At 43.9% G+C, this 17,031-nt stretch overlaps 1 protein-coding gene across 16 annotated transcripts in view; it reads left to right on the top strand.

Annotated features, from left to right (window-relative positions):
- RBFOX2 (RNA binding fox-1 homolog 2) overlaps nucleotides 1-17,031 on the top strand; it is a 257,417-nt gene that overhangs the window by 138,244 nt on the left and 102,142 nt on the right. Inside the window, exon 1 of one of the 16 annotated variants that reach the window (XM_038406401.2) lies at nucleotides 1,983-2,416. The exons of the other annotated variants lie outside the window; for them this stretch is intronic. Within the exon in view, the coding sequence (XP_038262329.1) occupies nucleotides 2,390-2,416 (27 nt within the window). The 5' untranslated portion in view covers nucleotides 1,983-2,389. Of the gene's footprint in view, nucleotides 1-1,982; nucleotides 2,417-17,031 lie in introns of those variants that run through there. 16 annotated transcript variants of the gene reach the window in all.

The raw sequence follows: 17,031 nt of genomic DNA, 5'->3' as shown, positions 1-17,031 counted from the left end.
GATGACTTCCACATCAAGTGATGATTTGGGTGCTGCCTGGAAGGAGGAAAAAAGTGATCTAAAGAAACATTCAGAACAATAGAGAGAGAAGCCAAATGCATCAGCATGACACTCAGAAGTCCAAACAGACCAGCAGAAGACCAAAATAAATGGCGGAAACTGGTGGATGCCCTATACACCTGAGAGTGTAGGAGGATAAAGAAAGAAGTATTTTCCAACCGTAAGCCATAATTGTGTGTGTTAGCATGAAGGTGAATGGATGGGGATGAAAGAATGAACAAATATTGTTGCAGGATTTAGAGGTTGTTTTGGTGGAATTTGCTCCCATTGTACCACAGAGTGCATGGAGTCTTGGGTATAATATATTTTGTTTGAAGGAGTGGCTTGCACAAGCACCGACTTTCCACCCCCATGCCACCCCTTCCCCCAAGGCTCCATCCCTGCCCTGCGTCTTTCTACTCTGCCCCTCCCCCAAGCGTGCCATGTCCTTGCTCCTCCTCCTCTCCCTCCCTGCATGTCGCGGAACAGCTGTTTGCGGCGGGTGGAAGGAAGGGGGGAGGTGCTGATCTGCAGGGCCCACCAGCAGGCGGGAGGTGCTGGGGGTGTGGAAAGGAGCTGATGGGGAGACTGCCGGTGGGTGCTCAGCACCCACCATTTTTTCCACGTGGGTGCTCCAGCCCCGGAGCACCCATGGAGTCGGTGCTTATGGTGGCTTGGAAGGGATTTGGTGCCCTGTTGGTTTTATTCTTGAGGAGAGGTGAAAGTGGTTTGATGATAAGGAAGGATGGTTCAGTGGTTGACACTAATCAGGGATTTGGGAAACCTAGGTTCAATTCTTGGTTTGCTGCAGACTCCCTATGTGACCTTGGGCAAATCAATTGCTCTCTGCCTCTGTTCCCTTTCTGTAAAATGAGTATTACGTTATCTCACATGGGGTGTTGGAAGGATTAATATGTTAACAATTGTGGGGCACTCAGCTACTGTGGCTAAGGGGGCCAAATAAACACCTAAGATAGATGGAGGAGCCTGGGAAATAATTCAGTGATCTCCATAGTATGAAGGAAATACTATTAATGCAGACTTTTTCTTTGGCATTGCATCCAGTTTCATGTGTAATCTCTAATCCAGTCACTTAATTTCTGTGATTGGTACTTTTACGCAGACTTCCCGACTGTCAGACAATAGCTTTTCAGGTGTGATCTCCCATTGCCAGGCTGTGTTTGATCCAGGATTCAGGTTGGCTTGGTGAAATAGAAGTGGTAGTTCCCTGGACTAACATGGAGCTGTTTGAAACCATGGGTACAAGTGGGCGTGGGTACAAGTGATTTAGTTGGGGATTGGTCCTGCTTTGAGCAGGGGGTTGGACTAGATGACCTCCTGAGGTCCCTTCCAACCCAGATATTCTATGATGTACAATATTTTAGTTTCACTTTCTTGGGTCACGTTTTGTCATATTGGAAAAGATTTGTTTTGTTCTGTACAATACTTTTTGTTTCCATACTGCTAGATTTTTCTCTCTTCTTCCAAATGTGCCCACTGTGTAGGGATCAGATAGTTTTCAATGCCACCTCTACCTTATTTGTTTATGGGGATTCTGCAGGCCTTTCAGGGGACACACCGCAGGAAGAGTGTGTATATTGGCAGTTGTGCCTTGGTTATTGTGGGGAATCCTTGTCACTTCGATACCAACATCTAGGCACATTAGAAATAGGAGACAACATTGTAGGCATGTGCTTGGCTGTCAGTAAATATTTCATATTGCCAGCTGCAACATTTGTAACCTTCAGGGCTGAGGGCTCTTGGCTGCGAGAGAAATTGTACTTGAGCGGAAAACCACCCTGTGCAGTTCTCAGGCTCGTTCTGTTTCAGTGATTAGCCTACCGTCCTGGTGCATCTCTGCTTGCCTACATGGGCACCCGCCCGACATGCCCGTGTACACACACCGCCCTTTCCCCCAGCCCCACACACAGCGCGCGCACACTAGCTTCCAGAGTCGCAGCCTCCAAAAGGCCTCTCTGTGTCTCTGAATTGGATGTGTCAGCAGGCCAGGCGGGGATGGAGGAGGAGGCGGGCCCCTGCTCTGATTAATTACCTTAGGCATTCAGGGGTGGGGCTTCCATCAGCCATCTGGCTGAGATCTGGGAGGGAGCTGGGGGGGGGGGGGGGGAGAGAGAGAGAGAGAGAGGGAGAGGCCGCCAGAGAGGAAGAGAAAAGAAAGGAAGAAACACTAGAGAAGAAAGGGAGGAAAACGGGCGAAAGGGAAAACCCCACCAGCTCGTAAGAGCCACACGAGGGCAGGGTGAAAAGAGGTTCAACCACATCCGTCTCGAACGGCTGGTTCTGTGTTTGTGTGTTTTCCCTCCCACTTGTCTCTACTCCGGGTTGGTTTATGGAGAAAAAGAAAATGGTAACTCAGGTAAGGTTTGTGTTCCCTGCTGCTGTCTACTCTGTCTCCCCCTGCAACTCTGCATAGCGGGGAATTAAGAGTCTTGCAGAGCTCTCGCCTGCTGGAACAAGCAGCTTTTAGCGTTCTGAGCTGCAGGGCGATTGATCTGCCTGTGTGTAGCTACCCCCTCCATCCCTGCTCCAGAGCGGATTCCTGCTTCCTGTGCTGTGCTGTGCAGCTGCAGCTCAGGAAAGACCCTGTGGGGATTTGTCTACCTCTTTGTCTTGATGTTGAGAGGGAGGGAGAGGGATTGCAGAGGTACGGAGGGATTCTCACAGAACTGCCGTGGAACGAGGGGCTTCGCTTTCCAGCTTCACAGGAGATTTTGCATGAGTAGGTTACTAGGGGGCTGGACCTCACTCCCTTTCACCTCTCCTGTTTTGGCTTGGGAGCTGGAATTTAACTCCTTCGCTCAGTGGCTGGGGCGTCTTGTGGAGAGCAATTCATTTTTTTGGCTCTGTTGGCAGCACAGGCCCCCAGCAGATGGGGGTCCTCTGCGTATTTACGGGGCAGGGGATTTGAAGCCCCTTGTCTTCGACAACTAATTTAGCTTTTTAGTGCCCTCTAGAGAGCAGAGTGCATGGGGGGCACGTGTACATCTTCTTTCAAGCTCGGCTAAATCTGCATTTTAATGGCTTGTTTCTGACAAGCAGAAAGGTAAACATCCCCCTCCCACCATGTCCTCAGGTGGCTCTGCTAGTTACCCTCCAAGCAATGGACCCTTCTTTAAGGGATGTAGGAATGGGACGGATTACAGTTTAGGAAGGAGAACGTGCTTGTGTTGAGGGCAACTGCCATTTGTGAGGGAATTTACCCAGGGTCTGGAGCCATCATCTTTCTCCCACCCTGTGAGGGGATTTAATCGGACGGTGCCCACCTTTTAAGACCGCTACTTGTTTTAGGATTTTTTGGCATGGAATCACCAAGTCGCCACCGTAGGGAGAGGATAAGGAGAGGAGGAGGAGGCTGGAATCCTTTACTGTTTGACATTATATAATGCCCTGCAGTGCCATGCAGAGCCGGAAACCTTTGGGGGATATTCCCAAGAGGAGTGGGGGTGGAGGAGAGGTCTAGCGGAGGGAACTTTTCATCAGATCTGGGGTTGGTGAATACTGTTTTTCTTTGGAGCTCTGCATTATTTGGAAAACATTCCAATTTCACATATACACATCCATTCTTTGCTCCTCTTAGCTCTAACTGGATACATGTTTGTTATGAACATTGCTGAGACTGAGACTGTGCCTGTCCCAATGCAAGGGGACATTTCATAGATATTTGGCTTAGTATGAGACAGCCACAAGAAGTGGTGATACCAGCTTTGATCCCTTCATTCTCTCTCGCCTTGCATTGACCGTCAATGGCTAAAAGATAGGAAGGTCTCTGTCCGCTCTAAGGCATTTTTGAGGGCTCCCAGTCCCCTTCCCTCTCTCCTGCTTTCGGTGTCATAGTCGGCATCTCCATCATTGTCCCCTTTTATTCAGACCAGGGTTTTCAGTGATCTCCTGAGACTTTCTGCCTCCGTGTAGTTACTGAATTGTCCTAAAACTGTGCCTCAACAGTCAGTGTCCAGTTGTGTGTAGCTGTAGTGTGCCTGTAGAATGTGAAGTTATTGTACAGTTGTATGTACGTAGCCTGTGTTCCTTCGTGTATGTGTGGGGAGAGGGGTTACTATGTTTGTGTATATGTGATGTGTCCTTATTGTGTGTAGTTATTGTGCACGTAGTCTTTGTCTATATTGTGTGTGTGTGTGTGTGTGTGTATGTACAGTTGTGCATGTGTGCCCCAGTTACAAGTGTGCACAGTAAGGGTGACCAGAAAACCTGAGACGGAACCTAGGCATAGAGATATGCAGAAGCTTGGAAGGATAGGATTCTTGTTGTACAACGTTAAACAGAAAAACTATAAACCTATCAATGGGTTCTGGGGACACCCTAATAAACCAGGTGAGGGAAGTCTGGCCTATTGCTTTTCCCAAAGAACCATTAATTCACAGGCATGTGGGAGAAGATGTCAAACTCATGAATTACTAGTCTTGGTTGACCTTGAATAACAATGTCTTAAGTGTGTGTAATTTCAAGGATACATTTGCTGGGTGGAAATTGCACGTTTACATTCTGATATGAGAGAAATCCAAATTAAAATAACGAGAAGGGTCTGAAAGCTCATGCTTCATCTTTCTCTGAGGGTCTCTGAATGATTGGTATCGATTTACTCAAATGTAGGAACAGTGGGGTAAGTTTTTCCATTAAGTACTGCCATATTTTAAGGAGACTGCATGGGTTGTTTAAAGTCTTGCCCTATATGTTACTTTGCTGCAGGTTTGGGGAGTTACATGGTCGAGAATGACTGACAGGTTTCAGAGTAGCAGCCGTGTTAGTCTGTATTCGCAAAAAGAAAAGGAGTACTTGTGGCACCTTAGAGACTAACAAATTTTTTTTGAGCATAAGCTTTTGTGAGCTACAGCTCACTAAGTCTGATGAAGTGAGCTGTAGCTCACGAAAGCTTATGCTCAAATAAATTTGTTCGTCTCTAAGGTGCCACAAGTCCTCCTTTTCTTTTTATGGTCTAGAATAACGTGGCATACAGAACAGCATCCTCGCCCACGTTATTCTTACTGAGTTGTCTGGTTCTGTGTATTGCAGTGACCCTGTTCAAAGCCTGTGAGTGAAAGCCCTGTTTATTCCAGTGGGACTTTGAACGTTTATGTATGAAAAGCAAGTGATTTGTGTTAAACTTACAGCAGTCTCTTTGTGTAGAGCTGTCATATTCACACACACTATCTGCTGCACACCCGCTTTTTGGAACATCTACAAACAAGGTAATCTGGTTTGCTATATTTTAGGGAACAAGCTCCCCAATCTCCCTGGAAGTGCGAGAGTGAGATTTGATGTGTGAAGGGCCATTTAAAAAAACAAAAACGGGAGGAGATCAGGGCTAGAAATAGTGATGGGTAGAAACAGGAGATTCTGGTATGCTTTAAAAATAGGAAATCAAGATTGCTAATGAGAATTTAAGCTCCAGTTCATTAGCAGAATGTTCCCTGATTCCCTTAATCCTTAATCAGTGAAAATGAGTATAAACCAGGCCCAGTATGTCATGTGCTAATTGCAGATGAAAGGGAAAGTCTTGGGTGGAGAGGAAAAGATTACATGTTAAAGGGCTTTTCTCTCTGCAGTGCCTGGTAAGATTGCTAGCTTTTGTGAAACACAAAGCCCTCCCTTTCTTGGACAGCCCTGTGCCGTGCTGGCATTTTCCTTAGAATCTGTTTCCCATCAGGGCTGAGAGAGGGGGAAGGTGTTGAACATCTGGGAAAAGAGTAAAGGGGCTGCTGTCCCTTTAAGGAGTTCGGCAAGCCCATGTGGCAGCAGGCAATTCTGGAGTGTATTCCTTTGTAATGAATCACCCGTTCCATTGTTTGCTCCCCCCTCTCCCCTGTAGCTTGGAGGGATGGAGCCTTTCACCTGGGCTGCTGCTTGCTCACGGTTCATGTTCCTAGGTGGGGGGAGGGGATGTGTGCTGTAATTAAAGCCAGACACAAGAGAGCTGCTTTCTTGGAACTGCAGTGCCCCATTTTCTCTCTCAACATGTCATGGGGTAGGAGGTGGCAGCTCTGCATTTTGTGGCGAGCATAGGCAGTAGCATCTGAGGGTCTGGCATTCTTTTTCGTGAGAGTCCTGGATCTTCTTGTAGGATTACTAGTCTCCATTTTGTGACACCATCAGAAGTGACTTCACTCCATTCTCTGCCAGCATGCCCCCTCCCCCCAGCACCCCTTTGAGACTCCAGCTAGCACCGTTTATCTTGGCACGGTCTTGACTCACTACGCTCTGTCCAGGACTCAGAGAGGTGGTGGGGTTTGTGGGTTTGAGACTAATTTATGTTCCTTTTAAAACGGACTAGCAGCGGCCTCATTTTTTCCAGAGATTGTTCCTTCCCTTCCCCCTTCTATAACCCTTTCTTTTCCAGGCCCGCGCCACGCCAGTCTGAGACACAACCCTCTGCAGCCAGAAGTTGCTCACCCAGTCTCTGCTTTTTTTTTTTTTTTTAAAACAATTCCAGAGCTCCTTAAATGGAGATCGTATTTGAATCTGAGCAGCTTTCTGACTCATTAAAGGCCTCTCTCTGTGTGCCCATCTCATTCCTTTGCCTCAATCTCTCTTCCTATCTTTCCCAACCCACCCTTACAGTAATGACCGGATAAAATGGACCTTCTTTGTCTGAACTGTCTGTAATGAAGACTCAATCCTAGGACAACTCTACCTCCTCTTACACTGTGTGGTGAGATTCTCCCCCCCTCACCCCCCCAGAGAGTTGTATGCTGCCAAATTCCTCTTTCCCCCCTTTAAACACCTCTTCTCCCCCCTCTTCTATGGTGAATGGCTCTAAATTCTCCCTGTTCCTTCACAAGCACCCCTCCCTAGATTATATTACTTCTCTCCTCTAGCCCACCCACACCCTTTTTGCTGTATGGCGTCGGCGTCTCCATCTCCCCTGGGCAAGCTCTCTTTTCTGCTGTTCAGTTTGGGGTCTCTTTCACCATGTGCACAGACTATCTGAAAGCCTTTGTACTTCTCTTGTCTCTAGGGCTCATGTTCATGGTTTTCTTTTTGTCCTGAAAACTGTCCCCATTGAAATATACACTGCTTTTGTGCCTGTGGCATTTCCTTGTCTCCTCATTTTCCCTGGTTTGTCCTAGGACTTTTTTCAAATGCTGCAGAGACAATGTGGGTAGTGGAGGGATGTGTATGTGTGTACACGCGCGCACACGTGTGAGAATAGGAGTCCTAGCAGGTCATTTTTCCAACAGAACCTCCCAAAGAGGAATCTAGTAATGAGTCGTCAGCTCACTTTCTGTGTAGCGTCCGACTTGCTGGGTATATGGGCCTTTGGTTTGTTTCCTTAGGTGTAGGAATATTTTTAAAGAGTGTTTATTGCATTTAGAGGAAGAACTTAAAAATCAGTGGGACCTATAGGAACCTAGAGAGTGCATTGAAAGACCTATTCTCTGCACTCCCCAGCTGAGGGACTTTCAGGCGCATTTGAGCAGAGTACAAACTGCTCCAGGCACTCACTTAGCAGCCTCAGGATGGCAGACGCTGCATTTAATCATCCCTAAGCAGTGAGGTGGTGGGAAGGGGAATATGATACAGCAATACCATTTGCTCAATTCCTGGTCTCAGGAATTAACTATTTCATTTAGCACATTTCTACTTTGGAAGACAAAGGTGACTTAGTGGTTGGTGCCCAGGATAGTGAATTAGGAGAGTGGGGTTCTTAGGCTCATGGTGAAACACATTGTTATCAGATTAAAAGTGCTATGTAAATGCAAAGTATTGTTTTTTGTTACTACTTCAAGAAGTGGTCCCAACATGAAAGATCCAAATGTATTGCTCATTGGGCTGTGGTGAGTTAGCAAGAGCCATTTGAGGATAGGGACCCTTTGGTGCCTTCTGTATGTCTTTTGGCCATGTGAACAAAACATGAATTCTTTGTGATGAGTGGGATTTCAGTGAATTAGTATTGGACATCTACTTACTGCAAAGCAGGACCTACTACTGTCAGAGGGAAATAATGAGAAGGCAGAATGTCCTGGGTAACAGACAGTGTGAGGATGAACTCCATTTTCAAACTAGTTTTTACAGGTAAAGGGATCGTGCTCATGCGTCAGATTCTCTGGAGACAATTTCAGTGGGAGATGCATCTGTTCATTTGTGGATTTGTAGAACAAAGTAGTATACTCTGTTCTCTTTTCTTTCCTCTTACCCTCACTGTTACCATTTACTAGTTGCCTTCTTAGGTCACAGAATTCAGGTTTCAGTACAGGGAGTAGAAGCAATCAAATGGCCTCATGGTGGGGCACACAGATGGAAGAAGTTTGCTTTTTAAAAAAAACCTCATAGATTTAAAAGGAATGTAGTCAGGTGCTCTCCCTATTTCTCATTTTTTCCTGGAACCTGAAAACAAATCTTACCTTTGTACTACATCCATTTTCAATCTACATTATGTGAAACTACTCTGATTTGTTGTTGCAGGGTTATCTATGATCTCTGTGCTGTGCAGATTTTTTTTTTTTTTTTTTTTTTTGTTGGCTTGCTAGTGAATGTTGGTTTGTGGTTTGTGAAAGCGGGAGTTGCATATATTGTTTCTGTAGGGTTGGTTGAAGACACGAGAGCTACTAATGCTGACTTGTTTTCTTCTAGAAAAAAGAGCATTGAAACCTTTTTGAAAAATAAAGAATTGAATGGACTTTGCAAATAGATGGAAAAGAAATCAGCTGGGACAATATCAGGCCTGTTCAGTGACAGTATGCTTTTTCAAAATGTCTGATTTCTTTTTGCCTTACCAAATTAAGCCTGTTTATGTAATTCATATTAATATTTCACACAAAAACAATGTTAAAAGAGCAATATTAAGGTTGTACAGTCAAGCACTCAAAAATCACGACATACCAGAGTTAAGTTTGTTTGTGCAAACTTAATTCGGCCCCCTTGTGCAGTATGCATTATGAAACAGTCTTTAGCTACGTGATCTCATACAATTTTTTCCACAGAAAAGAGAAAGGTTTAAAAAAAACCAACAAAATTCCATCATGTGGCATCATATTGATGCAAAAATGGATCACGTTGGAACCTTTAAATCTACCATCCAGACCTCTGCCACTTGAGCTTAGGGAGTAACTGATACCAGTAGTAGGTGGACCAACATTAGAGAGAAATGAGACACAGGCTTTGCCAGTGAGTTTCATAACTGTTTGCTGACAGCACAGGAATGGTGAGACTCAGGAATCTTGGATTCTGTTTCACGCTCTGGAGGGGTGGGGCTCTAGCGGGTGCAGATTCTACTGCTTATTCCCTCAACCATGACCCCTTCTGCCTTGTCCCCTCCAGCCTGTCCACATCCAAGTCCTGTCTCTGCCCCACTCTTGGCTACTAATCCCAATCTCTGCTGCCCAACCAGTCCCAGTTCCCCTCCTCCTGGCTCCTTGATCCAATCTCTCTCTCCTCCACCCTGCTTCCAGTCACCAGTGGGCTCTCTTCCCCACCAGCCCACATTCCCCATCCCTACTGGTTTCCAGTCCCAATCTCCTTCTCTGGGTGCCTTGTCCAATTTCAGTATGTCTCCCCTCTTCTCCGGCTCCTAGTCCCAGTCTCCTTGCCTGACTCCCAACCCCAGTCTCTCATTGTGACTCCTATCCTAGTCTGTTTGTTCAGCCAGTCTCGGTCTTCCCCTCAACTCTGTCTGCCATCCCCCGGTTCCTTGTACCAATCTACTCTCACTCCGTTGTTCTCCCCCAGCAGATCTGGCTCTTGTCCCCTCTGCATTCTAATCAGGCACCTTCCTTCTCCACTTTGCCTGGGCCCAGTAGAAGGGTCAAGGAGAACACAGGAACGACAGTCTCCCCTGCTATCTCTTCAAGTGTCGAGAGCTGGACTCAGACCTAGCATATGGCCTGCAACCGTGGAGAGCTGCAATTGCAGTGAAAGTCCTGCTCTGCTCCAGGCTGGAGCATGCCTATTGCAGATGGAATCTTCCTGGAATTTAGTTGCTAAAATCTAAGAATTCTCAAACCAGCATGTGCAAACTGTGATTTCTCTCTCTTCCCTCCTCTCCCCCCCCCCCCCCCCCCGATTGTAATTTGGCCAAGTTTGGATGGATTTTCAAAGGAATGGAATAGACACATCCCTGACACAAAGACCTTCCCCCGCCAAACTGCTCTGCTTCCCAGCTACGTCTCTTCAAAGAAAGGGTCACCAGAATTTTTTAAATTGGGCAGAACAACATGGTTTCTCCTATCCCTTTTCCTCAGCATTAGCTGAACAATTTTGGCTGAAACTTTCAAAAAAAATTCAGCCTGAGGCAGACATGTGGCATGGAAAACTTCAAACAGTTAATTTGGCAAAGTTATAAGTATCTGAAGACAGGGCCTGATAATGGGAAGTGTTGGGCAACCTTAATAGGCAATAGTACTAGCCTGGCCTATAATTGGCTTGGCAAAATTCAATTTTTATTTTTTAAATAATTTTGATGGATAATAGTTTACTTTTAATTTTTTTTCTATTTTTATGTTTTTACATTTTCAGTTGTGGAAAAATGTGTGAAGCATTTCCCCAAATTTATCCATATAAATGTTCACAGTTGTGGGAAATTTGGGGGGCTGTCAAACAGTAATTATTTAATGACAGTAGGCATGGAGTCAAAAATTTAAAGCTTTATAACTGTTAAAAACACAAATTATCAACATCGCATTTCAAAATAAACATAAATATCCTTAAAGAAGACTCAAGCAGATTTTTCTTTCTTTGCCTATTTGTAAATTTTGATTATTGATGGAAATATATTTTCATTGGTTTGTGTGTACAGGGAAATTGACATTTATCAACATTTACCAATACAAATCTAATGTTTTCAAGACAATCTATAATTGCTTTTACTTCAAATGCAGTAGAATCTCAGAGTTTCAAACACTTCAGGAATGGAGGTTGTACATAACTCTGAAATGTTTGTAACGCTGAACAAAACGTTATGGTGGTTCTTTGTAAAGTTTACAACTGAACATTGACTTAATACAGCTTTGAAACTTTACTACGCAGAAGAAGAATGCAACTTTCCCTTAATTGTTTTAGTACTTTGTTTAACTCAGTACTGTACCGTATTTGCTTTCTGAGGGGTGTGTGTCTGCTGCTGCCTGATTGTGTACTTCTGGTTCTAAATGAGGTGTATGGTTGACTGGTCAATTTTAACTCTGAGGTCCTACTGTAGTCCCAAAGTACTGTATATAGCCTGTAAAGTACAATCCAATTATCTGAGAGTGCAAGGGGACACTACAACTTTAGGAAAAAGAAAAGGAGTACTTGTGGCACCTTAGAGACTAACAAATGTATTTGAGCATAAGCTTTTTTTTCCCCCCACTGAATGCATCCGATGAAGTGAGCTGTAGCTCACGAAAGCTTATGCTCAAATAAATTTGTGAGTCTCTAAGGTGCCACAAGTCCTCCTTTTTGTTTTGCGAATACAGACTAACACGGCTGCTACTCTGAAACCCACAACTATAGGGTAATTGGGAGGGCAGCCTAGTAAGCAACCTTTAAGGACTACACTTAGGTTGAGGAACCCTGAGTGCAGTTAGAGCCATTCTGCTTCCTTAAAGTTCATAGATTTTGAAGTTGTGGTCCTGCAGACTTTAGAAGTTGTGCATGGTGAGGCCCTGGTCCCATGAAGCTTCCAAATTTTGGAGAACAAATTTGACTTCCAGATAACTGTTTTTGATTGATCGAGTTTTAGACATCAGAGTTTGACTTAAGCAGTACATACAATACCACTCAGATTCACCTTCCAGTTTATCTTCTCCTTGTATAAAAGCCTATCTCACCCTCCAATCCCTAAATTGTTGCTAGGCTTAAAATATTTGCAAGAAGTATGAGAGGCTCACCTAAGAGTGGGCTCAAGTTTTTTTCGGACAGCATCAATCCTCTATGGTGCACATACCCCTAAAACTTATGTTGTCTTTAATTTGATTTGTTGTCCTTCTCTGAATCTTTTCTTGTTTTTGTCGTGTCCTATGTAACACTTGAAGTGTGATGACCAAAACAGAACACACTACTCAAAGTGAGCACAGTTACGGAGAGTGGGAAGGGCATTTGTTTTTCAACCAGCCCCCTTTTTGAGAAAGATCTGTCTCTGTAGCGCTAATTGGAAAGTGTAGTACAGACAGGAACAAAAGTCAGCCATTTAAATAGGCTGAATTTGATATCCATGGTTTCCTACAAGGAACTTCTTCCAGACTGACTAGATTAGACAATAGGAGAGGGGAAGGTGGCTCTTGAGGGATCCAGGAACTTGTTGACTCCCTGTGAACTGGTGAGATTTTGTGGAACGTTAGCTTTGTTTGGTGTTCAACTGTCTGTATTTAATTCACACTATGTTGTAAGTTTTCCTCGTTATTCTTTCTGTGTGTCATTAAACACCATCTTTTGCCTTGCTGTATTTACCAAATGCAGCCTTGTGAGGCTCATTTTCTGTTAAGCTGAAGCCCCTCAATGTCATCATGGCAGTGTAAAGGGACAAAACTTTACTCTGGGGAATTCCCTTCATGTAAGGGGGCTACACGAATGTAGTCCCTGGAGTAGAGGAGAAAAGGGGGCTGATCAGAGTTGAGGAGGGGGCATGGTGGGAAGCACACTATGCTTTGGCTGTTCTCTGCTTCCCATGTAGGGTTGCCAACTTTCTAATCGCACAAAACCGAACACCATAGCCCCGCCCCTTCCCAGAGGCCTGGCCCACTGCCCCACCCCTTTCCTGGGGTCCCGCTCCCACTCACTACATTTGCCCTCCCTCTTCCCCATCCTCCCTCACTTTCACTGGGCTGGGGCAGGGGATTGGGGTGTGTGTGGGGAGATGAGGGCTCTAATTGGGGGCAGGGGCTCCGGGCCAGAAATGAGGGGTTCAGCATGTGGGGGGGCTCCAGATTTGGAGGGGCTCAGGCCGGGGCAGAGGGTTGGGGCTCAGGGTTGGGGTGCGGGCTTACCTCAAGTGACTCCCAGTCAGCGGCGCAGCGGGGCTAAGGCACGGTCCCTGCTTGTCCTAGCTCTGTGCTGCGCCGCGGAAGTGGCCAGCAGGTCCAGCTCCTAGGCGTGGGGCCAGGAGGCTCCATGCACTGCTCTTGCAGGCATGGCACCACCCCTCAGCTCCTATTGGAAGCTTCAGGGTTGGTACCTACAGAGGTGGGGACAGTGCGCAGAGCCCTGTGGAGGCCCCCCCCCACATGCTTAGGAGCCGGACCTGCTGGCTGTTTCTGGGGTGCAGTGTGGTGCCAGGACAGGTAGGGGCTTGCCTGCCTTAGACCCTCAGCACCACTGACCAGACTTTTGATGGCCAGGTCGGCAGCGCTGACCGGAGCAGCCAAGGTCCCTTTTCGACTGGGCATTCCAATAGAAAACTGAACATCTGGCAACCCTATCCATGGCCTTTATGTGGACATGGGAAATGGAGTTTGTTAGAGCAGCAATAAAGATATCCTTGTGCCAGGGCCGAGTCAGCTTCCCAAATGGCTCAAGAATATAGTGAGTGCAAAGGTAGTTTAAAGCTATTTTTCGATCCCATGCCCTGCCCGATATTCACGGTGTCACTGTACTCAGAATTGAGTCCTGTGTGTGGAACAGTTTAGATCCCCATTTTCTGTAGTAACCCCAGAACTTCCAAGATATTGCAGGTTGGCGTGGCCGTAAGTGTTGAGACGGCAGGATTACCCAATAGTAAGCATATTAGATAGACAAATGCAGACAAAACTACAGAGGCCTTAGGCGTTCTGAAGGCTTGGTTTTACCAAATTAAGCTACATCTAAATAAACCAGGTTTAAAGATGAGATCTGAGAGGGAGACTCTTAATTAGCTAGGAAATGGAGCTGCCTCTTGCAGTGGTTATTGAAGGTCTGAGAAAGGAAGCAGGGAGAAAGCTGAACCAGAAGTTTGAGTCTCCAGATTCATTGTCAGGAATTTAGGCAGTCCATTAGCCAGAAAAAAAATCCTCAAAACCTGTTTGATGTGAGGCCAGAAGTCCTCTCCAGCAACTGAATCCCATCAGGAATTCTGTATCCCTCAGCCAAACCTCTGACCAAAGCAGAAGTAGCCAAAGAAGCCTAGTGAATGAATGGCTGTGTGTGTGTGTATGGTGGGGGGGAACTCTGGGAAATTAACAATGGAAAAGGAATATCTAATGAATAAGTAAGTAATGGAGAACTTCAAATATTTGTGGGGGCTGTAAAGGGAGATGGCTTTTATTGATTCAGACAGATCATAGAAGGCAGCAGTGACTTCAAAATTTGAAATGTTCCCGAAGGTTAGCCAGGAGGATACTGTACATTGCCATACAACTGTGCCAAGTTACTATCTGGCATAAGCCTGGGGGGAAAGAGTCTGGTGGCAGAGAAAGCCGGTTTAGGGTAACATAGTAAATGCATAACTGTGATAGTCTCCATGCTAACATTTTGGTAATCTTGGCAGATGAGTGATAGTATCCAAGGAATCATGAGACAAGGTAGGTGGTTTGCCATGATTCCTGAAAATGCTTAAACTCGCTGGCAATGAACTAGAGGAAGATATAAAAGCAGTGTATTGTGTCATCCCATGTTATCTTAAGTATATTTGGAGAATCACACATTTAAATAAATGTCAATATTTAATTCCTGGATTGAAAGTAGATCTTCCACAAGCAGGGTGGATTGATTATTTAAATCAATTTTAGTCTTGTTTTACATTTGTACTTCTAAATTATTTTCCTAAATAGAGGTTGATTTCTCATTACTTGATAACCATTAAAACATGTTGATTTGCAATTAAATATAGCCTTTACAACAAAATTGGTACTACTTTTTGCTAACCAGGAGGATCTAGTGTATCTAGCAATACACATTTATTTAAGCAGCTATGGCTTACTGTACATTTATTCAGATTCTGAATTTTTACACATTTATTATGTTAGAAAATGGTGAAAGATGCATTTCTTATTTAGATTAATTTTTAGTCATTTGTGTTATGCTTTATTTGGATTGAAATTGGAATTCAATTAAAATGCACAAAAAGAGCATTTTAAAAATGTTTTTTTATTACTTAAATGAAAGTACCTTAAATACACTGAATAAATAATAAAAAAAAAAGTTTATCAATGCATTTTTTGCTTTTAAAATTAACTGATTATTTTAAAAAAAGGATTCTGGCCATGATTAGGGCTCCTAGGTGCTACAATAATACAAAACAATAATAATAATAAATATAATCTGTAGTTAATGAACTCAGTAGATTTGTTTCTGGTCGTCATGTCCTTTAAGATTTTAGAACTAATAGATCTCATCCTCTTGCACCTCGTTTTTATTCATAGACTGGAAGAGGAAAACAAGTTTTCCTTCTTTTTCACTCCCAATGAGTTCTTAACTTGGAATGAATTATGCATTGAACTGAACTAGCTGAATAAACTGAAATGAAGAAAATATTCTCTCTGAACTTGCAGAAAAGCCTATTGCTATCAAATGCAGGTTTTAGCACTTCAACAAATTGTGGTTCCAGTTGAGTAGCCAGCGACTGCCACCAATTCAATGGTTCGACTTTCTTTAAAACTTTGGCAGCAAACATATACGTTCTGTTTAATAGTATTTTTAATTAAATGATTGTAATAGATGATAGAAAGTTTAGACCTTAACATAGGTTGTCAGAATTTTAAATTTAATTTAAAAGTTTTATATTTCAAAAGAAAAAAAGTATTTAATTTAAATTTAAATTGTTTTTAACTAAAAAAAATTGATTTTTTTTTATCCACCATGACCACAAGTACTTACCTTCTTGTAAGCTTGCTATTCTACATCGGCCTCTGAAAAGGACTGGAATAGCAAGGGTATGGCAGGTTAGACTAAGGTGTGATGGCATAGCTGTACTTTTAACAATCTGCAACCATTTTGGGAGTATTAAAATTCAGTAAACTCATCCCACAATTTTGGGGAAAGAAATCAAAGCTTAGTTCCTCAAAAGTGCCACCAGTATGGATGCATGGAGTTGGAAGGAACTACACACAATAGAAAATGGATTTTGCAGGACTAATCCAATCTTGTTCTAGCGCCTGGCCAGAATTCCTTCCAGCAAAGAGAAGCAGTCCAGCCCAAATCCCTTTATTCTAAAAAAAATAAATTAAAACAAACTGCCCAGGGCTCTGTACTGTGGAAGGTTTCTGGAGTTTGACAATGATAAAGTGTGTCTTGTGAGCTGTGCTGGCCCATCTGGGGGAGGGTTGTATGGAACCTATCCAACAATCTGGGGCTTCTGCTTCCAAAGCAATGAATGTGTTCAGTTGCAAAGTGACATCTGCTTCAAAGGAACATGTCTGTAGGATGGAGAAAACTATCTTTCTCTGTGTTCTGTATGGGACTTTCAGTGAGTGAGGAGTAAATTGCATTTTCCAGTATCCCCACTACATGTCAGAAAAATTCTAGCACTGAGACAGTCTCACCTTTGCTTCCCTTAGTGCTTCTGGCTCCTTTAACATTCTGTTAAATTCTGTTCCTCCTAGAATTACATTTAGAATTACAATCTTGAAAACATGTGCGCACACACGTTAGTATCTCTGCTCTCATTTCCTGTCTTCCATTAGTATTTAATTTGCTTTTTCGTATCCCATCTTTCAAGCATCTTTCAAATCTTCTTGTTCAAGATGCTCATGACAGGTTCTGCTGCAATCATGTGGATTTTGGGATGAATTGGTAGTGAAATTAGTATACTCCATGAGGAATATCACCAGTATTGGCTGCAGCATGACCTTCCTGCCACTAGGGCTGCAGTTATCCAAAATTAAAGTTTGTCATCCGCTTATCTACATTAATTGGAAATAAATCTATCCTTAGAAAATACAGAATAAAATTTTCTTTTATTTCTTTATCGTATTTCTCCTTTTCCATTTGGTAAACATTTAACTTCTGATTTGTTTTCTGTCATCCTGGATCAAGTTAATATGACCCTCCCCCCACCACTGCCTTTTTTGTGCACTAGCATACATATACACAATTCCAGGAATAGTATTAAACTACTACCTAGCAAGCAGAGGG

Source organism: Dermochelys coriacea, chromosome 1 (genome assembly GCF_009764565.3).
Source record: "Dermochelys coriacea isolate rDerCor1 chromosome 1, rDerCor1.pri.v4, whole genome shotgun sequence".
NCBI classification, from domain to species: Eukaryota; Metazoa; Chordata; order Testudines; family Dermochelyidae; genus Dermochelys; species Dermochelys coriacea.
The sequence above is the reverse complement of the archived record's forward strand: the minus strand, read 5'-3'. Positions and strand labels throughout refer to the sequence as shown.